This window comes from Trichosurus vulpecula, chromosome 8 (genome assembly GCF_011100635.1).
Source record: "Trichosurus vulpecula isolate mTriVul1 chromosome 8, mTriVul1.pri, whole genome shotgun sequence".
NCBI classification, from domain to species: Eukaryota; Metazoa; Chordata; class Mammalia; order Diprotodontia; family Phalangeridae; genus Trichosurus; species Trichosurus vulpecula.
This window is the reverse complement of record NC_050580.1, coordinates 124,657,723-124,680,589: the sequence shown is the minus strand read 5'-3', so window position 1 is coordinate 124,680,589 and position 22,867 is coordinate 124,657,723. Positions and strand designations below refer to the sequence as shown.

At 44.2% G+C, this 22,867-nt stretch overlaps 1 protein-coding gene across 1 annotated transcript; it reads left to right on the top strand.

Moving 5' to 3' along the window:
* Window positions 1-10,579: 10,579 nt before the first annotated feature.
* AEN (apoptosis enhancing nuclease) lies at window positions 10,580-21,903 on the top strand. Its single transcript, XM_036736429.1, has 4 exons — window positions 10,580-10,687; window positions 15,462-16,095; window positions 17,663-17,866; window positions 18,640-21,903. The coding sequence occupies exons 1-4, from the start codon at window positions 10,590-10,592 to the stop codon at window positions 18,841-18,843; spliced, it is 1,140 nt and encodes a 379-aa protein (XP_036592324.1). The 5' UTR covers window positions 10,580-10,589; the 3' UTR covers window positions 18,844-21,903.
* The last annotated feature ends 964 nt before the right edge of the window (window positions 21,904-22,867 follow it).

The following is a 22,867-nucleotide window of genomic DNA, read 5'->3' as shown; positions in this document are numbered from 1 at the left end:
AACCCCATTTTCCCCTTAAGCCCTGTGGTTTTTATTGTGTGATTTTGCATAGCACAGTGAATTTTAGGGACACATATGTTGTATTAATAACAGCTGACATTTATATAGTACTGACTATGTACCAGGCACTGTGCTCACTGCTTCACAATTATTTATCTCATTTGATCCCCACAATATCCTGAAAGGTAGGTGCTATTATTATCCTCACTTTACAGATGGGGTAACTGACAAGCAGAGGTTAAATCACTGCCCAGGGCCACATAGCTAGTAAGTATCTAAGGCTAGACTTGAACTCAGGTTTTTTGGACTCCAGGTCCCATGCCCTCTATCCACTGTGTTGCCACGGTGGATAGTTATAGTTATTTCTGCCTCTGAAGTAAATATCTCTTTGTAAAAGGTAATTGATGTTAAGGAGTTAAATGAAATTAGTGAATGCTAGTAACAGGTACCTAACACTGTGTGTGTGTTGGGCGGGGGGGTGGGAACAGTAATGAGAACAAGGTTAATAAGGGCTCAAACCAATGGATTTAGAGAAGAGAACACCCTACACTCTCAGGTGACCCCAGCTCTCTAAAGGGGTGATGTAACTGGAACAGTTCTGGGAGACGGATCCAGAGCATAGATGCTACCTACAGATGAGGAAACTGAGGCCTAGAGAAGTGATTTGTCCAAAGTCACACAGGTAGTAACAGAGGGAAGAATATATGGCATTCATCATATCTCCAGAGGGAAAACTCGGAAGAATGGATAGAAATTTGAGAAGTAGATTTTACTTCAAAATGTCAACCTGAAATAAAGAAAACTACCAAAGAAAGTAGCAACAACAAAAGTCTTTAAGCGAGGCAAGAGAATTGTACTTCAGGACACCATACAGCACCAAAGTACTAGAGTGCCTGAGAAGGGCAGAAGAACCAAGGTTCAAATACTCTTCAACAGAGAGGGAGTCTTAAGCCTGTGAAGCTGTTACATAAGTTGTTTGGCAAAATCGCTGAAAGTCCATAGAGAAGACTGAGGAGGCTCAGGGAGTGGTGACATCTGGTCAGAACAGTGGATTCTGGGTGCAGCAACAGGGAGTTTCCAGAGAAATCATAAAATCAGCTCCAATTGTTCCATGGGGTCAGGGTCAGGTAGCCCCTCTGATGGCTGTATTCAACAAATATAAGAAAGAACTTTCTAATAATTTGAGTTTCCTGAACATGGAATGTTATAGTTGCTGCTCAGTTGTGTGTGACTCATCATGATCCCATTTGGAGTTTTCTTGGCAGAGACACTGGAGTGGTTTGCCATTTCCTTCTCCAGCTCATTTTACAAATGAGGAAACTGAGGCAAACAGGGTTAAGTGATTTGCCCAGCTAGTGTCTGAGGGAAGATTTGAACTAAGGTCTTCCTGACTACAGGTCTGGTGCTCTATCCATTGCACCACCTAGTAGACTGCCTCAAAAAGTACTGAGGTCTACTTGCCTGAGCAAAACAGATGTGACCCTCTATTGGGACATTGTAGGGGGAGATACCTGCCGGGGGGTGGGGGTGGAGTATGGAGCTGGATGTGCCGAGTGCCCTCCAAATATAAGATGCTATAACGATAATAGGTAATTATGTATATCACTATTGTCCCTAATTAGGCTTTGGGCCAGAACATACCTACTAATATATACATTTTCTATATTCCTTCTTCTTCAGCCTCTCTGACTGATCCACAAAACCTATTGCTAGAATTGCACATTAGAGAAAATAGAGAGAGCAGGCAGACACAGAAGGCCAGCAGTGGACCGCTAGAAATCTATGCTAGGTCACAAAAGCACCAGGTCCAATTTTGAAAAATGTTTTATTACATTGCCCATTTCCCTAGCTGTTGCACAGACCCAGATGGCAATCCAGAATTCTATAATCTCATCTCTCCTCAATAAATGCTTATTGAATTGGAGCAAGCATAAGATTCTTTCCTTTGGGTTAAAAGATTATTCCCCATTAAGATACAATTTCCTTTGAGAGGTGTTTGGCCTTGCCTGTCATTTGTGCCTCTTTCCTTCTGGATAGCAGGTTTAGAAAAGGGAGAGAGAAAAGCTTATGGCCATCGGATACTGGAAGCATAGCCCCCCAGCGAGGGATACTTACAAAGATGAAATAAGTAGTTCATTATGAACTTCATTTTAAGCAATAACAAAGCCAATTAAATTTACATTTATAATTAAACTACTTTTAAGGATTTTCTGCATACTTCTGAAAAGGGAGCAGTTTTAATATTTAATTTTAAAAATAAAGGCTCATATTTTTATATAAGCCAGAAAATTTAGCTCCCTGTAATAACATTTTAATTTTGTGTGAGTCAAGTCCCATGAGTCACAATAAAGACTCAAAGCATGAGGTGGAAAGGGGAAAAGTTTTCAAATCCTGCCTAGCTTCAAAAAGGTTCTGCCTGGAGCTGCCATCATGGACTCCTAAGTGGGACACAGGAGAATCTGAAGTTGAACTTTACAGTGATTCATCCATTTATTCAACAAATATTTAATGAGCATTAGATGTTTTGCTGTGCCTGGTGCTCTAGGAAACAGAAATAAGTTTGAATGGTTGTAGGAACCTCTGAACTCTATATCCCGGAAGCCTATGTGTTAGTTCAGCAGTTTTTACTGGCTCAGTTTGAAGGAGGGGTGAAAATCTCATTAGCCTGATCGAATGTAAGCCCATTGAGAGTAAGGACTGTTTCATTCTTTGTAGCCACAGGCCGTGCTGGTAAATGTTTAACAACCTATTTTGGGGCTTGGGTAATGTACTGCAGGACACACTTTTAAATTTAATCTGTTAAGTTTAGTCATTAACACTTTGTCACTTTTTTAAGTCTAGGCAAGAGATCGGCAAACTATGGCTTCAGGCCAAATCCAGCCAACGGCTCAGCGAGCCAATAATGGCTTCTACATTTAAAAAAATATGCTGTGGGCTGGATTTGGCCTGAAATCATCATTTACTGTCCCTCTCTAGTCTAGGCAATGAACAAACAAATAAATCCCCGATGTGTTGTGGATTTCTAAGGCATAAACGTTCACACTGAAAATTTAACAATTAGTTCTCTCCCTTTTTAAAAGACTCCACAACCTGCTTGTATCCCCAGAACCCTGAACTGTGCTTGGCACGTAATAGGCACTAAAAGCTTGTTGAGGAATTAATTGACTCAGATTAGATCCAGTAAAAAGAAAAAAAAAACCGAGAAGAAGAAAATAGGGGCTATATATCTACCCCACACTAGTGCTAATTCACCTAGTAGAAACAAATTTCTCCCACTGTAGTTCCTGAGAGGTAAGTGCAAGTTCTCTGGAATGTTTCTGGGCTGTCCAGGCATTGAGGCTTCATCATTGCTTTGATGGGCAAATCTTTAACACCCCTTTTCCCATGGCCTGTATGAAAAGCCACTTTGGGGACTGGGACAAGTAGACCTAGCTTCCAGTCCTTGAAGTTTGGAAGGTAGTAGCCTTGGGAGATGGGTGGTGAGATTGCTTGCTGTACTATTTAACAACTTGTTGTTAACCCTGCATTCTGGCCACTGGACCCTGATGGGCTCTGGAGGAAAAAGTGAGGCTGGTAACCTTGCACAGCCCTCCCTCACTCAAATCAAAGTCAACTGCAAGTCATGTCATCATTTCCCTGATGTCATGGTCCCCTTCAAGGATAAAGGACAGACACAACTACAACCTATTTTAAGATAATGTCTTTTGCTTTATCACACTGCTGCATGTATTATTCTGGCTTCTGCTGGAAGATTCCATGAAAATGAGTGCTTCTTAACTGTGGATTAAGATAGATGATTATCCCTGGAGTAGCATAGACCTTCCAGCAGGGGGCAACTGAGGGAGTCTAGTGGCTAAAAAAGGTAATATACAATTTCTGATCTCTAGGAGCTTTAGAGTAATAGGGGAAGAAAATTCAATAATGAAAAAGTTAAAAAGCAATTAAAATTCTAAGTTCTCTAAAAGCTGGAACTGAGGTTTTTCCCTTCAGGCCCCACTATGTTTGTACCCTTCAGCACAGGGCTAGGGCATTGTTGGAACTTCATAGATGTTTGTTGAATTGAAGAAAATCAATCAAGAAACATTTATAAAGTCCTACTATGTGGCAGTCACTGTCCCTGGGAATACAAAAACCAAAGTGAAAGAATCCCTGCCCTCGAGCAAGAGTCAAATAGGAAACACAGATAAAAGTTGTGGATCAATTAATTCACAAGTTGATACACCACCAAAGGACCTTCCATCTCAGATCTGAGATGCCATTTTATTTTGCAACTCTTTAATGTCTGGTTTGGTTCCAGAACACAGTAATAAAGAAAATCACACAATTTTTTTTGGTTTCCAGGTGCCTATAAAAGTTATGCTTACACTATACTGTAGTCTATTAAGTAATGTAATAGTATTATGTCTAAAAAAAATCAAACCAATGTACATACCTGAATAAAAAAATGCTTTATTGCTAAAAATAAAAATGCTAACCACTACCAGAGCCTTCATTATCTGAGCCATGTTTTTGCTGGTGGGGGTTCTTGTCTCAATGTTGCTGAAGGTTGGGATGGCTATTGGCACACCTTGGTCTGGTTGGCTGGAGAACCCATAAGTGAGTTGGGGGGTGTCTACCCCAAGTGTACAAAAACTTCCCCCTGCCAAATGGGCAGATGAGAACAATTTGTTCCAACAGAACAATTTGTTCCAACAGGCATGAAGGCAGCTGTGGAGTGCATACAGTTTGGTCAGACATCGAAGACACCAAGGTCATCCACTTTATCCCGGGCCATTGCTAGTTTTCTCAACTCTTGCCCTGTCACTGGACTTGGATGACTCTGGAAGAAAGAGCTAAGGACTTTGTGCAACTCTGCCTCGCTTAAATCCAATTCACACATAATTCAAGATATCACCCCATGGTATCATTGGTCCTCTTAAAAAAAACGGACAAACAACATTAACTGGGCTAATTTCAATGTTATATCCCAGGGAACAGGGAGGCCTGAGGGGCTGGTAGGTGAAGCAGTCAAAACACAAACAGCATTTATCGATTAAGTTCAAAGTCTTACATGGGCCTGGTTAGTGACATCCCAAAACAACTATAATAGTAATATCAAAGATCACAGATCACCATAACATACATAATGATAATGAAAATTTTGAAATATTGTGAGAATTATCAAAATGTGAGCCAGGGACACGACGTGAGCACATGCTGTCGGAAAAATGGTGCTGATAGATTTGCTCGATGCAAGGTTGCCCCAAACTTTCAACTTGTAAAAAATGCAGTATCTACAAAGCGCTATAAAGCTAAAAGCAGTGGGGTATGCCTGTGCTCAAGACCATATAGATCTAAATTAAAGATAATTTAGAGATTATCTGGTTTAACTCCCTTAGTTAACCTGTCAATTCTCACCATAATTTTAAAGCCAGAAGCAGCGTTAGAGGACATCTAGTCCACCCTTCTCACATGAGCAAACTGAAGCAGGGAGAAGGAAAGTGACATCCACAGTCATACTGGCAGAACTTCATGTTTTCAACAGCACCTGCTGCCTCCTTAGATAGCATTCTTTAGGGATAAAAGTCCCTTGTTGAAGTGGGAAGGCATGAGAAAAACAGAATGTCTAACACGATATATGCCCCCTTGACTTGTCCCAAGTCATCTGGTAAGAGATGCTGCAAAGGTCAAATCAACAAACTTTGGCAGCAGATTGAATATTGGGGGTGAGACAGGTGGGGAGGGCATCAAGGAGAACATCTAAAGTTTGAGCCAGAATGACCAGAGAGATGGTGGGGTCCTCAACAGAATTAGAGAGGTTAAGATGAGGGGAGAATTTGGCAGGGAGGGAATAACGGGTTCGATTTTGGACATGAATTTAAGATCAATATGCATCTAGTTTGAGATATCCAATAGAGAGGTTAAGGCTGGATAAATAAATATGAGAATCATCAGCATAGTGATGATAATTGAATCTATGGGAACTGATGAGATCACCAAGTGAAATAGCATAGAGGAAGGAGAGAAAAGGCCCAGGACACCCAGGTTAGTGGATGTGATCTTGATGAAGATCCAGCAAAGGAGACTGAGGAGTGGTCATATAGGTCCAGGAAAGAATAGGATAACAAAGACCTAGAGAGGAGAGAATATAAAGGAGAAGAGGGTGATTGACAGACAGTGTCAAAGGATGTAGAGAAGTCAAGGTGGATGAGGATTGAGAAAAAAGCCACTAGACTTGGCAATTAGGATCATCGGTAACTTTGGAGAGAGCAGTTTTGTTTGAATGATGAGGTAGGATGCCAGACTATAGAAAGTTAAGAAAAGAGTGAAAGGAGAGGAAAGAAAAGGAAGGAAAGTAGAGGCATCTATTATGGACAGTCTTCTCAAGTAGTCTGGCCACAAAAGAGAGGACAGAAATGGGACCATACCTAGCAAGTATGGATGGATCAAGTGAGGATAGGGGAGATATGGATATGCTTCTAGGCCATGGGGAAGTAGCAGCTAGACAAGCAAAGATTTAAGATAATCAAGGGAGTAGGGATAATGGAGGGGGCAATCTTCTGGGAGAGACAGGATGAAACAGCATCATTTATAGCAAGTACAGGAGTTTGCCTTGGAAAGGAGAAAGGCCAATTCAGTATGTGAGACAGAGATGAAAGGAGAGATAGTGGTAAAAGGCATCTGGGTGATGTAAGTTGAGCAGGAGAGGAGAAGAGGAAGCTTTAGAGAATGACCTCAATTCTTTCAGTGAAATATGAGGCCAGATTCTCAGCTGAGAGTGGGGGCAAGGGGAGCTATGGTAGGTTTGAGGAGGGATGAAAAGGTTTGGAAAGGTTGCTATAGTGAATGGGAAGGTGAGTCAATTAGAGATTTTGCAAAAGGATTGATTTGCTGCAATGAGGGTCCAGTTGAGGTTATGTAACATAAATTTGTAGTAGATCCAGTTAACCCAGTTTCATGATTTTCTCTAATTTAATTTAGTAGCACATGAGCAGGAATCAAGACACTGGATGGTGGGAGTATTCCAGGACGGAGGTTTGGCAGGGCAAGATCTGGGACAGGACAAAGGGACAAGGGATTCAAGAGAAGAGCACAGTGTCAAGTTGAACTGCTTCATAACGGGTCAAGATAGGGAAAGGAGGAGTGTTGCCATAACAGGGGTGATGAACTAACATTTCAGGGGTGATACAGGCAAAGAACCAAGAGGATAAGGGATTGGAGGTCCCTGAGAAAAAAAGAACAGGGTTTGGATTTGCAAGGATGAGTGAAAGGTGAAATAACACCAAATTATGATTACATAAAGGAATTTCAGAGTTCATAAACATGGAAGTGGAACATTTATGGTTGATGATAAGACCAAGAGTATCCCCATCTGTGTGTAGCTGTGGTGGGGTAGAGGAGGGAATCATGGGAAATGAATAAATTGAGGAACTGGAAGATTAGAATATTTGAAGGAGAATAAATATGTAGGCTGAAGTCCCCTAGTATGAGGATAGGAACTGGGGAAAAGAGAAAGACTAAGCCAGGCACTGAACTCATTGAGGAAAGGAGAATGTCCTGGAGGTGGGTAGACAACAGTGACCAGAATTTTGATTGGATGGCAGATATAGATTATGTGAATCTCAAAAGAGAAGTTACTGAGTGAAAGAGTATTCCAACTTTCCTACCTGGACCAGTGAGTCAGAGTCATGAGTGAAAGTGCAACCAGGGATTCAAGGGTGGCCAGAAAGGTTGAGTCATCAGGAGGGATCCAGGTCCCAGTGAGAGCCAGGAGATGAAGGCAGTGGGAAAGAAAAAGATTTAGGACGAAAGTTTTTGTTACCTACCGAGCATCTGTTCCAGAGAGCACAATGGAAGAAGTGGGTAGCTTCAGAGTGAGACATTGTAGTCAGTGGTGGAGAGGGGTATATGTGAATGGATTTTGTATAATGGAAAAGGGTCATTTCAGGATGATTTGGATGGGCTGGGTACGATGCAGTTGGGTGCTTTTTAATCATTATCAAATGAGTTCTGGAGGGGTAATAACATCACTAGATTATTTAGTTTCAGGGCAATGACCTCTCAGGTTGTTAGGCAGCTCAGGCTGGGGACTAGTGTAGGTACCTGATGGAAAAGGTTTTCTTTACTATCCCTTCAGGCAGGTCAGACCAAGCCAGGAGATAAGCAGAAGGAACAAGAAGCAATGGCATCTCTCTGTCCCCTGAAGGCAGGAAGGGTCCCCACTAAGTGGGAAGAGAACAGCCCAGGAGATCTGAGCAGATGAAATAGTATTGATTAGAGTTTTAAAGTCTTTCAGAGTTGTTTGGTTTTACAGTGTTGTGGTTACTGTATAATTCATTCTCCTGGTTCTGCTCATTTCACTTTACATGAAAGTGCTAGTCTTCCCAAGTTTCTGAGACCATCCCCTTCATCATTTTACTAATCCATTTTTTGGAGGCGGGGAAGGCAGGGTAATTGAGGTTAAGTGACTTGCCCCAGGTCATACAGCTAGTAAGTGTGTCAAGTGTCTGAGGCCGGATTTGAACTCAGGTTCTCCTGACTCCAGGGGTGGTGCTCTACTCGCTGCCTACCTAGCTGCCCCTACTAATCCATTCTTAACATGTTCTGTTGAGGGTTGGGGGAGACAAGGTCTAGGAACCCCAGTACTGGAGCTCCCACACAGGGTCATTGAGAGGGAGTGCCCCTCAAAGACCTGAGTACTAGAGAGGGTCAGGGCTTTCTGGAATGAATTCACGATTTCAAACATTCTTTAAGTCAAGGTGGAAAAGATTTGTTGTGCTTTACAGCGAGAAAGAGTTCTTAGGGAACCTGCAACCTTATAGGGCTACAGGGAAAGTTTAAATAGGAGATTTGGGGGTGAAACTTGTCAATTAGGTGTTTTGGGGTGGGATTAGGGGGTGGTCAGTTCTTAAAGGAACATGTACTTTTTGTATCTGCTGTGCAGGTATCTTGCCCAGAGTTCACTGGGAAGTAGCCCAGAGTGGGGCTATCTGGGGGTGTGTTTTTGACTATGAAATGGTCACTTAGTCAACCAAAGGTTGACTGGGACTATCCAAGTGGTTTCCATCAAATGTCTTGTTAGACAAGAGGAATGTAAGGGAGCATACATTTGACTATGTCTAGGACACATATCAGGAAGGTCAGTAAGTAGCAAATATTGTTATGTCCCAGGGCACAGCCAATTAGCACATACAAAAGGAGTTGTACCAATAAGTTCTCTATGTGCAGCTGGCCGCTGTATCAGGAGGAGAGATAAGCGTTCTGCTAAGGCATGCTGCCCTTGAACTGGAGATAGACTGCTAGAGCCAATGCTTTGAAGCTAGGGAGAGATGTAATTTTAAAATTGGGGTCCAGGCACAGGCAACCAAGCAGAGGCTAAGGAGAAATGTGATGTTAGAATTAGGGTCCAAGCACAAGCACCAAGCACCCTCATCGGTTCCACATTGCTCTGAGTTTACATTCCTGAAGCAAAAGGCAGTTGTTAAGTCAGAGCAGAGGTTCTCAAGGTGTGGTCCTATGACCCCTGGAGATCCCCTAGACCCTTTCTGTCCCTGAGAAAATTTCAGAGAGTCGATGAGGTCAAAACTATTTTTATAATAATATGTTATTTATCTATTAAAATACTCTACCCTTCTCCAACTACATATCTGTGTAAAGCCAGATTTTCTTCACTTTTTTTTCAACTACAACAGCATATCACAATAGATTGAATGCAGAAGCAGACAGGAGATTCCAGTTGTCTGTTATTAAGCCAGACATTAAAGAGATTTGCAAAAATATGTAAAACAACGATACTCTCCTCACTAAATTTCTTTTTGTTTTGGGAAACACTTTTCATAAATACATTAGTTACGTTAACATGTAATTGGTTTATTACTGTCATTTTAAATGAATTAGTGCTATTTTTTAAAAATTACCAGTTTAAAATTTTAACATGGTAAATATCAAGAGATATAACCAAAAGCTCTTGGGGGGTCTTCAATAATTTTTAATGGTGTAAAGAGCTCCTGAGCCCCAAAAGTTTGAGAATTGCTGGGTTAAAGCAATGACAAATGAAATGACGTATGGTTGGCTGGGTGAGAAAGAGGGCAGAAAGAGGAAACTGGGAATTTTACTCTGAAAATTTTATTTTAAAAAAATGTTTCATTGATTCTTTTTTCTCTTTCTGCCTCTCTGTGATTTCTCAAATTATTTTCCTACCCTCCCCAAAGAATTCTTCTCTTGAAATAGAGTCAAGTCAAACAAATCAATACATCGGCTGTGATTGAAAGCATATGCCCCTTTCTGTACCTAGAGTCCACCACCTTTCTCCGGGAGGGGCGAGAGACGTGCTTCTCCGTCGGTCTCCTGAAGTCAAGACGCCAGCTCGGAAGTTTTTCCGTTTTCCTTCATCATTGCGCTAAGAATGGCTCCTTATTGGGACTCTGTTCACTGGGCCGCGTCCACGCAGCCTTTACCTTTAAATCCGGCCCACAGGTAAGCCAGAGGAGCCTGGAAACCCCGCCCCTTCCCCGAAGCCACGCGTCTCCCGGCTTCGGGCCGGCTCGCGAATGTCAATCCCGTGACCAATCAGAGGAGCTCGGGGGAGGGCTGTACAGTTGCAGGAGCCAATGGATGGAGAGCAGAAGCCGGGCTTGCCCGGGCATGTGGGAGCCTCTGCCTTCTGTGCGACCATGTGGAGGCCGGAAGAGGGGCTTGCGGGTGTCGGGTAAGAATGTGAGGCCGGAGGCTCGGGGCCGGAATTAGGGGCCTCCGGGGAGGGAACTCGGGCCGGGTTGGGGTGGGGGCGAGTTGAGGCGGGGCGTGGGCCGGGTCGGCGTGGGGGTGGGAGCGAAGGCAGCGCTCGGAGGCGCCCCCCCCCACCCCCCCGCCATCGTGGCCCCAGCTGAGGTCCGTTTATGACCTCGCCCGGCGTAGAGCGACAGAGAGATCCCCGGCGGGGAAGGGTGGGCCGGCAGAGGTTCCAGCCTCTCCCCGGGCTGGACCATGGGGTCGGGGGGTCGGGGGGTCGGCGGGTAGGGCTGCAGGAAGGGGCATTATGGCGGCAGGTCTGTCAGCCCTTTCATTTTACAGAGAAGAAAATGGAGCGCCCTGCCCCTCCCCCCGCAGGAGCTTAACCGACTTATCTCAGGTCAGGGCCCCGACGCAGGATTTGAACTCAGGCCCCTTGACTCGTGGTACAGCAGGAAGCATGAGCTTCTGGAGTCAGAGGACCAGACGTCAAATGCCACCCCTGGTGCTTGCTACCTGTGTGACCTTAGACAAGCCAGGTAACCTCTCCGGGTCTTTGAATTCTTCTTTCATTACATGAAGAGGATTGCCCTTCCACATTTCCTTCCAGCTTGACCTTATGACTCCAAATCCAGGGCTCTTTCCATAGAACCACACTGCCCCCTCTGGACCTCAGTTTCCCCTTCTTTAAAACTAGGGAATGGGTCTAGATGATCTATAAGAGCCTTTGAGAGCTTTAAATTTTTTTAAACTTCTCTTGGGCATCCTTAAGTCAGTCATTCAGGTCCTACCCTGTGGCCCCATGAAATTGGGTTTCCAGATTGAAAACCCACCCCACTGATTACTGGCCACTTCCCTGGGGGCCTTACTCTTGGGGACTCGGCCCCCATTTTCCTTCAGGCTTCTCTGTAGGTCATAAAAGATTACAAAAATGTTAAAAGTGGAAAGAGACTTTAGCTCTCACCTAGCCAATCTCCTAATTTCACAAAGGAAACTGAAGCCTTAGAGGGGCAGAGTGACTGGACAGAGTTGTTAAGTAGCAGAGTTAAGATCTGAAGCCAGAACCTGGGATTACAGATCCTCACTGTGAAGATTATCGGCCCCTGCCACTGAGGACTATTTTATCATAAGGCTTCTGCTCACTCAAGAATCATGAGTCTGTGGATGCTCCAGAATTCTGGAGTGATCAGTAGTGGTGAATGGGGTCCAGAAGTCTTGGTGCTGTAGAAGAAAGAGTCTGGATCAGTGACTTATCCTTAACAAGGCCCCTAAGAGGTCCTGACTGGAGTGTTCCAAGTCTGGGCTACATTCATCAGAGCATTAGTCACTCAAAGCTTTGTCAGTGCTAATCACAACTTACTCTGGATCTTAAGAACTTATCCTTTGATGAGATCATGTTTATTGTATTCTTACTATTCAGCCTCCCTTCTTCCCTTTGGGGTGAAAAGAAGTCCTGGAGAATTCTCATTTATTGCCTAGTAACCTGAAGTCTAGAGAGCTTAAGTATTATAAATAGAATGAAATTTTAGACTTTAGGATTTGGAAGGGACTTTAGAGGTTCTTTAAGGGAGAGAGAAAGACCTCTGAGGTGGAAATCAAAGAATTCTGGGATCCAGCTCTGCCACTGTTACTGCCACTTGTGTAGTCTTGGGCAAATCACTTAATGTCTCTGAGTCTCAGTTTTGTCATCTTTTGAACAAAGGGGTTAGAATAGATGACATCCAAGGTTCCTTCCAGCTACAAATCTGTGATCCTATGTGCTCAGTCCAACCTCTTCATTTAACAGATGAGGAAATGGTTCCAGAGGAGTTGGTAGCCAAGATTGGTGGTCTTCTGACCTTCTCCCTCAGTCTAGTGCTTTTCATATCATCTGGCAAGTTGGTGGCAGAAAAGTCTAGAATGTTAATCTCCTGCCTCCTTGCAAGCCTCTGCCCACTAAAATTCAGATTCTCTTACACTACGCTCATGATTTATTTCTCAGAGTCTTGACTAACTTGTATTCCCAAAGCTCTGCAACTTGCCTACCATAGTTATTCTCCATCTGTGTTTTCTTGTCTATTAGGATTTATGTAGGTGATCCTACTGAAAGAGCTTTAAGGTTGCCTGTTAGAACTCAGTCTCTTCCCTACTTATAAACCTCCCAACTCCCACAGGGCCTAAAGAGGATCAGGTGGCTCACACTTTATTTAGTTTCCAGATAATTGTGTTGATTTTTGCAGGGTCAGGTACCCATGGGCAAATTAATGTGTCTGAAAATAAAGAGAGTGTGTTAAGAGGGCTGCAGTCCCTCTCACCGCCTCCATTCAGTGTTTTCAGGAAGCTAATTCTGATGACCAGCTGACTTTGGGGAGGAGGGGGTTCAATCATTTCATTTCACAATGCCCCTCTTTCCTCATTTGCCTGATAGGAAGAAAAAGAACTGCTATCAAACCCTTTAAATTGGTGTCTTTGCTACTTTGCAGATGAAGAACACCAGGGCCTACCAAGGCTAACTGACTTACCCAAGGTGACAGAGGTACCAAGGGGCAAAGCCAGAAATAGAATGCAGGTGTCCCTGACTTCTGTTCTAGGGTTTTTCATTATACTTGCACTGTAAATAAAATTTGAGTAAGGTCAGTCTCTCTACTAGAGTCTTGACCTGAGGAAAACTGACTCCAAATGAGATTGTGAATCAAGTCTGACTGCTTTAGGGTGGGGTTGTGTAAAACCAGCTACCCACAAATTAGTGGAACTCGAGTGTGTTATCCTGCTTTACTCTGCCTTTTTGCTGCTCATCCCTATTCCCCTAGAGGAAACACTTAGTCTAGCTCAGGCTTAGGATCACTTCCTTGCAAGCACCAGGCAGGACAGATAGAATCTGAGCGGAGGTGGGGAAAAGTTTATGGCCACTGGGGTTTTTCTGCTTGGTCTATATATGACCTAAGAAGTACCCTCATTCTGCCAGATAGGGTGTTTAAGAGAAATCTTTGAGATAAGTCCATTGTTTTAGAGTCAGGGAAAGTAACAAAACCCCAGCTCTACTACTGCTGCTACTGCTGCTGCTGCTGCTGCTGCTACTACTACTACTACTACTACTACTACTACTACTACTACTACTATTATGTGATTTGGGGCAAATCACGTTCAGGGCTTCAATTTCCTCGACTATAGAATGAAGAGAAAACTGGCTCAAAAACATTGAGTGACATGCCTGATGATAACATGTACTAAGGTTAAGAGGTAGGAGTCAAAACCAGATCTTTTGACCTCATGTACACATTAAAATGTTTAAAATGACAAAAAGGCAAAAATATAGATTGGAGTATAATGACAATGTTGTGATATAGATTGAGTTAGAGAAGACATTAGAAGAGGTGAATTCTGACCACAGTTTATAAACAAGGGATCTGTAGAATGTAGAGACAGTAGAGAGGCAGTGTAAACCAGTGAGAATTAAAAACTTATAAAAATGAGTATGGTGGACTGTTTCTAAATGACAAGGAGTGTAAATGCCAACACACTCATCTCTAAGTGCAAGGATTATTCATAGCATGTAAACCATGGGGGGAAATTCCCACCAAGTAATTCTAGGAGACAAGCTGCTGTCTCACTAAGCAGCCTTTGAGTCCCAGTTGTGGGAATGGGTTTGGGAAAGCAGCACACATATCCATAACCCAGGACATCTGTATCCAGACTGTAGACTCAGTGTACCAACCCTGGTAGGGTTGCTGTAGCCTGGTAAGTGGATCAGTTTAGGGTAAGGAGGTCCTGGATACTTTTGAACAACAGTCAAGAGTAAAAAGCTTGGCCTGGGGCTTCCGTGGGTCGTGGTTAGGGAGTGCCTTACCTGGCTCACTATTTCAGGTAGGCCCAAGACCATGTTTCCTCTTCTTGGCAGCCAACTTGCTGCCTTGTCTGCTCTCCCTCTCATGATCCCTCTTCTTCATTTCCAGTTCTCAATCCATAATCAGATCAACTGTGCCTTTGCTTTTGTAAAGAGGGTGTGTTCATACAGCTCAGCTCACTATATCTATACTGATTGCCTGGCTGTAGCTACCACCTCGCCTGAGATGCCACAGGCTTTGGCTCCCACTCCACCATGTGAATTCTCTCTTCATCTGTCCCCATCAGTGCCCTGTTTGTGTTGTCCCCTATTAGAATTTAAACTCCTTGATGGGAGAGACTGTCTTCTCTTTTTAATTTGTAGCCCCAGAGCTTAGTGTGCTGTGTACAGGCACATAATAAATGCCTTTTCATTCACTTATGCATGGATTACTAGAATTCCTTTGCTGTCTGGGTCTGCATTAGTGGATTTTTTAGTCATTCTAGCTGTTTCTGTCTATGTGCATTGCTCCTGTCACTGGGGGAAGGAGTCTGATCTAACCAGCTTGCATCCATGAGCAAGTTGTATGTAGGGTTTGTTTAGTAACAGTGAAGGGGAGGAGTTGGCAAGCAAGTAAACTGAAGCAAGTAAAACTCGAGTACATATCTAAAGGAACAGCCATCTAGCATTCCCATTGTACCTGGAGGGAAAACTGTTCACTACTATCTGATTTGAGTCTAGAGATCTAGGCTTGAATCTTGGCTTTGACATTTACTATACATGTGACCCTATAGTAAGTTTATCTTATGCCAAAGCACTTTACCTTCTGGATTTCAGCTGAGGCATCTGTGAAATGGATGGGGAGGGGTGGATGAAATCCTTTCCATGGTCCCTTCTAGCTCTGATAATTACTCTGACTTGACTTCTCTGTTCCTTGTCCCCTTCTTAGGGTGCTGAGCAGTAGTGGATCACAGCCTGATACAGTGATGGCCACCCACGTTCCCCTCACTGAGCTGGCAGGGATGCCATCGAAAGAGAGCTCCCAGTACTTTGAGTGCTCAAGCACACCTTCAGCTGACTCTATTGGTAAGGACACACCTCGGTGGTGGCACAAGAGGAGGAGTCGGCGGCACCAACGGTTCATGGTACACAAAGCCCTTCTAGAGAAGCGAGGTGTGCTGAATACACCTCAGGAGTCAGAGGGCACCCTCCAGTTGGCCAGATCAGAGGTTCTGGAGGACACAGAGGCTACCAGGTGTAGTATACATCAGGCTACACTTGGATCACCTGCTACCCAACCCAGAAAAAAGGCATTTCAGAAGATTGAACCCAGCAAGGGTGCTGTCTCTGGCCATGGTATGCCCAGCAAGTGCGTGGCCATTGACTGTGAGATGGTGGGTACTGGCCCTGGTGGGCGGGTGAGTGAGCTGGCCCGATGCTCAGTGGTGAGTTACCATGGGGATGTTCTGTATGACAAATACATCCGGCCTGAGACACCCATTGTGGATTATCGAACGCGCTGGAGTGGCATCACCCGACAGCATATGCAAAATGCTATCCCCTTCAGAGTGGCACAAAAGGAGGTATGGGCATGGCTAGGGACAGCTTTGCTGATATGCTGCAAAGTATTGGGGGACCCCGTTGACTAAAGATTCATCCCTTCCTCCTAAGAGGATTTGGGGCAAACTTGCAAAATAAGATTGAAAAAGTGGAACGGGGGGCTCATGGAGTATTCATCTGGCCCCACTTCTACTCCTTTTTCACAGACTGTGTTTGTGTAACAAATAGCAGAGCCTGATTCCCCCTGCCATGGGTGACTTGAGCCTGGGCTAAGAGTATGGTTTCTGACAATTGTCTTGGTTCCATCACATGAAGGATAGTCTTGTCTCCTCAGGTACCTTTTAAGTTCCTTTAGGGCAAGAAATGACCTTAGAATCTTATATCCTCTATATACCCAGCAGTAGAGGCTGGTAGTGTCATGTAGTACAGACAGCTGGCCTCAAAGCCAGGAAAAACCTAGTATTTCTAGTATTACATCTGACCCATACTGGCCGTAGCTCTGGGCAGATCACTTAACCTCCCAAATCTCTAGGCAGCTCTCCAAGACTAGAAGTTGCAGAGAAGGGCCAGCTTGTGTTGGAACTTGGAGTTCAGTGAAATCACACGTCCAGTGTAGCACCTTCTTGCACACTGTTAGGTGTGTAGTGCTGCTCAGTCCAGGAGTGGGGGACCTGTGGTCTCTAGGCCACGTGTGGCCTCAAGGCCACAGGGTCCCCACCCCTGGCTCAGTCAGTGACTTTTGATGGGTTAATGAACACAGGATGAGGAGAAATCCTCACTCCAGCTGAGGAGCTTGTCCTAGGAAGAGATACTTTTGAAGAAGACAGGTTAGGCCAGATGGGAGGCGAGGTATCCAAACCTCTTCTCAAGAGCTGGGGAATTAGGACCAGGGGGGAGTAAATAGGAAAAGCCAGTTATCGGAAGAAAGCAAGTCAGTGCTTTTCTACTAGCATCATGCCAGACACTATAAGTGAGCTGTAGTCTAGTTAGGGAGAACAAGATTTGTACACATGCGGAACAGGCTACAACACAAGATATTCCTCCTCCTAACTGGCGTTCACACAGCGCTCTAAGGTTTGCCAAGCACTTTACACGTGCCATTTCATTTAGTCTCGCAGTAGTCCTGTGAGGGAGATGGCCGTTATTCCCATTTTACAGATGAGGAAACTGAAGCTGAATAAGGTGATGACTCGCCCAGAGTCACAGAATAGTTAAGTGTCTGAGGCAGGATTTGAACTAAGGTCTTCTTGACTCTATCTGCTCTGCCATGTATGAGGTTAGGGAAGGGAAGAAATCAATAAAAGAGGTACTGAATGTGATCAAATTGAAAAATGTGGTATTGTCAATAAGAGCCCTGGAAGATCAATGGATGGAATCCTCTTCATAAAAGAGGTATAAGACTCTACTCTTGCACTAGAGAACAGATGTGGAGCAAGAGCCCCTGGGAATGAGGGTGGTCCTGGATGCTCTTTACAAGCCTGTTCTCTCCTTGGGGTGCTTCTTGAACCCTTGAAAGATGCTGTCCACTTGTAGTGGGGTATTCATTGGTCGAGTGGTGAGAATCTCACTGATGCATTTCACGTTTCTTAGATCCTTAAGCTGCTGAAGGGCAAGTTGGTGGTGGGCCACGCGCTCCATAATGACTTCCGGGCCCTCAAATACTTCCATCCCCGGAGACAAACTCGGGACACCCTTTCTGTCCCTAGCCTAATCAACCAAACAGCTTTCCCTGTCCGAGCCCAATCCTCTTCTCTCAAGAATCTGGCCCTGCAGCTGCTGAACAAAAGAATCCAGGTGTGTGAGGGTTGGGGGGGGGAAGGAATAGACAGACAGATGAAAAGTGAGTTCACATTGTGGAGTGGGAACAAAAGCCTGTGGCATCCTGTGGCCTCTCAGGTGGGATGGTAGCTCCAGCCTAAAGAAATACATGTGTGTATGTGTGTGTGTGTGTATGTATTCTAATCAGAGGCTCCTGGGTTTAGAGCCTCATTTTATAGATAAAGAAACTAAGACCAAGAGATGTGAAATGACAAGTCATAAGTAAGCAGTAATGGTAGAATTGGGATTTGAACCCCAGTCTTCTACCTTCACATGATTACTCTGTCCACTACTATTTGCAGGTTTATTTTTCCTCATAATTCCTTTTTTCCCAGCTCAAGCCCAGGATACTTTAGGCCATGATCTCCTTTTTTCACAGGCCTGAGTACTACTGCCTTCTATAACCTCTTTCCCCTTTCCCTACCTCCCCCCTTATTTGTGCAGCCCTGGAAGAGACCAGATCCTTCCTTTATTGATTTATTCCTTGGAGGTTCTTTCTCAGCCCCCAGTCTCCCCCAGCTTCCCATCTTACCATCTCAGCTCCTGTTCTCCTTCTGTTTGGATTTAGCCTATCTTATCTCCCCTAAAAAGATATGGAAGTTAGTCCGTCACCATCAGGAATTACTTATTAAAATGTCTGCCCCTTTGTGGCATTGGACAGAATCCACCAGTGCAGCCTATACCCCTGCTCTCTGGGAGCTCACAATCTCCCTCGGGCCCCAAGGACGTTGCTTCCTTTCCTTTTGCAGGTTGGCCAGCATGGACATTCATCTGTGGAAGATGCCACAACTGCCATGGAGCTCTATCGTCTGGTTGAGGTGCAGTGGGAGCTGAAGGAGGCCAGCAGCCATCCCTCGAACTGTGAGGACAGCCTTCAGGACAGTGGCACAGACACTGAGCACTACATGGAAGACCAGTTCTGGCTAGAAGACCAGACTGAAGGCTGTAAATGATCAAAGGGCTCCCAGGGTGGGAAGAGTATGAGCTTCTGTGGGTAGCCCAATAAAGTTGGCCTTGTAATGTGTATGGGAAGAATGTCTCTTCTGATACTCTGGCCATTGGGCCCATTCATACAAATAAGGTAATGGGTTGATCTGAAGAGATCTCTGATGTAGCATCCTTTGTCAGGTGGTAGCATGAGAATGCTTTGGCTTCTAGGGTGGTGTGGATTGGGGACCCCCCCCCCACCTTCTCTGGGCATTCTAGGAGCCAGTTTCCTTTGATTTCAGCCACATTACTTTGAAGACATATTAGTAGCAAACTATCAAACCAGCCTGCTGAGGAGGAAGGCTGGTGAGGACATCACATCTTTTGACGTCTTCTAGTGAACAGTGTTTCGTGGAATTCACAAGACATTCCAAGAGTTTGTGTGTTCATCTTGGGCCAGTGATGCAGTGTCCCTGCACCACCTACCTGCTCCCAAGTTACTGTGGTATTTAAGAATATACTGTGCACAGGGTGTGTGTGTTTTCATTCTTCCTTTGGTTTTCACAGCCCAATCCCCATCCATAAAATCAGGGTACTTGTCTTTGCTATTCAGGGGCCCGATGCAGATACAGGGAGAGAACACTATATTTAAAGTCGTGAACTTGAGTTTACATGCCATCACTGTCACCCACCTCTGTGACCTTGGGCAAGTCACTTAATCTGAGCCTCAGTCTCCTCATCTGTAAAATGAGGGGGTTGGACTAGATGACCTGTAAGGTTCCTTCCACCTCTGATCTATGATCTCAAAGAATAGAGGAATTATAACTTGGGTTTTGAGCTTAGGTTAAAGGTGCTCTAACGGACTAAAAGTTTGAAATTCTCTAATCCAACCAAGCTTATAATAATAGGGCAAAGAAAAGGAGTGTGAACCTCAGTCTTTGTAAATTCCTACCATCTTTCCTGTAAGACCAGTGTAGATACTACAGGGGGAAGGAAATTTACCGAGAAGCACCCTTTTGGTGGCAGGGTGTCATATAGTAGAGGACTAGCTTTGGAGTCAGAATTGGTTGGAATCTCATTTCTGCTGCTTACTCTCTGTGTGACCTTGGTTAAGTCTTTTACCTTTCTTTCCCCTGGTTTCCTTCTCTGTAAAGTGAAAGGGTTGGACTGATGTCTAAGGACCAGTCCAGTTCTGAAGCCTCCCGTTATCTTGTGGTAGTTCATAGGATCTGCTGACTTTGTTTACATGCTTTCTTTCTCTCCATCTCCTGGAGTCGCAATGGCTGCTCAGAACACCTCTCTGTTGGTGTGTTGGCAGAAGGAGGTGGAGAAAGCTGCTCAGCTTTTAGCTTTCCTAACTGACACACTTCTGTTGGCTTGGATCAGGAATTCTTCCCCACCACTAGTGCTGAACTTTTATTAGAGGTGACCCCAAGAACAGTGGCATATTTGTATATTCGGGGTTCCCTGAATAAAAATGCCATCATTTCCACTCCAGGGAGCATTAGAGTATCTCACTGTATAGATTAGGAAAGTGAACCCTAGAGAGGTATTGACTTGACCAAGGTCATCCGGCTAGTTGATGGTAAAACCTGATTGGAGAACAAGAATTTACTCTCTAGTTGGAGTTGTTTGAAAAGTACTTAGTCCTATGCAAAGATCATCCCCTTTGATTTACATTCATTGTTATTATGTATATTGATTGTCAACAGTTCACCTCATTTTGAAGAACATTTCCTTTCCCTGCATTTTTTCATTTCTTCTTGCCTCTTCCTCTTAAACCCTCCTTTAATTCTTCTGACCCTTTCCTTTTGTGTTGTTTAGCCCTCTCAAGTGCCGTTTTACTCTTCTTCAGAAGAACACTTTTTAGAAATGTCTGAGCATGCTAGGGTTTCCAAGAAAGGGTTGAGAACCCTTGGCTTAGACAGAACTATTTATTGTTTACATTTGAATATTCCAGCAGGTGCCATTTGTGACCCATACCTCAGATGTGGTTGCTACCTGGTGGGCTTGCTTATTCTCAGTTCAGGCACTGGAGCACTTGTGCCTCATAATTAATTAGTAGAACATTGGCCTGGGCTGTTGGGAGACTTGGTATCCAATCCTGGCCCTCTTTAGTTGCCTGAGACCCCTATCTTCTACCCCTCATCCCCTACTGCCAGCCAACCAGCAAGTCATTTATTCTGGTGCTTTTTCTAGCTGGTGTGGGAGAGGACATAAAAGGTTTCCTAGATGTAGGATCTTTATGGCAACTAGAGACATTCTTTGTTTTTGTATCCCTGGGCCCAGCAGTGCTTGGCACATAGTAGGCACTTAATAAATGCTTGTTGATTGATTGGCTGATCATAGTTGCTATAGTCAACTCTCACTTGCTTTTTCCTGCATCTCTATGACTTAATCTGGGATTTCCTTCTCCTTCATGCCCAACTGGTGTGTCCAGGGAATGAAATGGATTTTCATATGAGCCTGATTGAAGGATGACTTAGATACAGATGCAGCTAAGAATAAAATCACATGATGCATTCCAAAGCCAGATAACGATTGCTTTGGGGTTATCTGCTCTTATTAATTTTATTTTTGCCACTGCCTCTATCCATATTGCAGATGATTGAGGGTTGACTATAAATTTTAGATAATGTAATTTGTTTGCCTTTCCTGAGGAGTTTCTTCACTTAAGTTGCAGAATGCTAGTCTTCCATGAGTTTACAGCAGGCCTGATCTGGTCTGTGAAGACCAACTTCTTAGCATTTAATACTGGAGCCCAGATTTTGTGACTTCCTGGGATTGGTTTCTTCTGAGGCTTCAACCTCCCAGTTTTGCTGGGAATCATAACAATGGAGTCACTGCACCTAGGACTGACTAAGAAGCAGAAAGCAGGTTGAAAGATCTTGGATTGCTGAGTGGACAAAACAGGGAGGGATGCCTACATTCTGACCTCCACTACTGTGGTTGGTGGGAAAAGGGAGGGACTGGGATAGATTTATACTGTGTTGGAAACCACCCATTGGAAACTGCTGCCATTGACTGAATAAATCTCATTTGAGAATACCTGCCTCTGCATGTATATGTGTTTTTGATTTAACTTTTATCTTCCAACTCTTCCTCTGTGGGGCCGTATGGTAGGCAGGAGTTTGAGCAGCAGGCCCCTTGTAGAGAATGGATTGAGCAATGTTTCATCTGTTAGCTCCAAGAAACACTATCTTTAGAAGGAGACTCTCCAGCCTACCATCAGTAGGCTTTGAGTTTGGGTTTTTGAATAAATGTCTGTTCAATTGAATCTGAGTAGTGGGAGTAATATTGTGTTGCACTATCCCCATTTTTCTTCTAGTCTCTCTCCAGGTTGTGGCACAGTTGGCTGGAGTTAGGGGTTTGGCCTGTGGCCAGGATACCCATTCACTGTGGGAAGCCCTGTAGCACATGCAGACAGTTCTCGTGTTACAAAGTGGAACATTTTACAGTCCTCTATGTAAAGTAATTTTTACATATTGAGAATTTGCCTGTGGATGTGGGGAAGGGAAGGAAAGAGGGGGACAGTCAAGGACACATGGCATCCAGGGACAGAAACAGGAAGAGGAAGAAGAATACAGAGATCAGTCTAGGCACATGGGGCTGGACACAGACACAGACAAGGAGAGGACAGGTGACACATGGGGTGGGGGACAGCCACAGTAGCTAGCCCTGATGTATGGAAGGTGAGGGGGGACCATGACAGGTAGGTGGAGCAGGATTGATACCTCTCAGCACCAAGCCCCCAATCTGATTGCACTACCGTCTTCCCCCAAGTCCATTCTTCTGCTTTCACTTTGAGAGATTTTATGAGGGTTTTTTGGTTGAGGGTTGGGAGACCCCAGAGTGCCAAGCTGAGGGCCAAAGAGCACAATACTACACAGTAAAGTTAACATAGGTGTTTTTTTTGGAATGTGGATTTCTTCAGAATTCTTTACATAAAGTTGAATTTGTGCAATGCAAATTTACATGAAGTGAGAACTATATATACCATTCTCTTTTCATGTAAGCTAAATCTTCTGGATCATGGTCTAGAACAGGGTT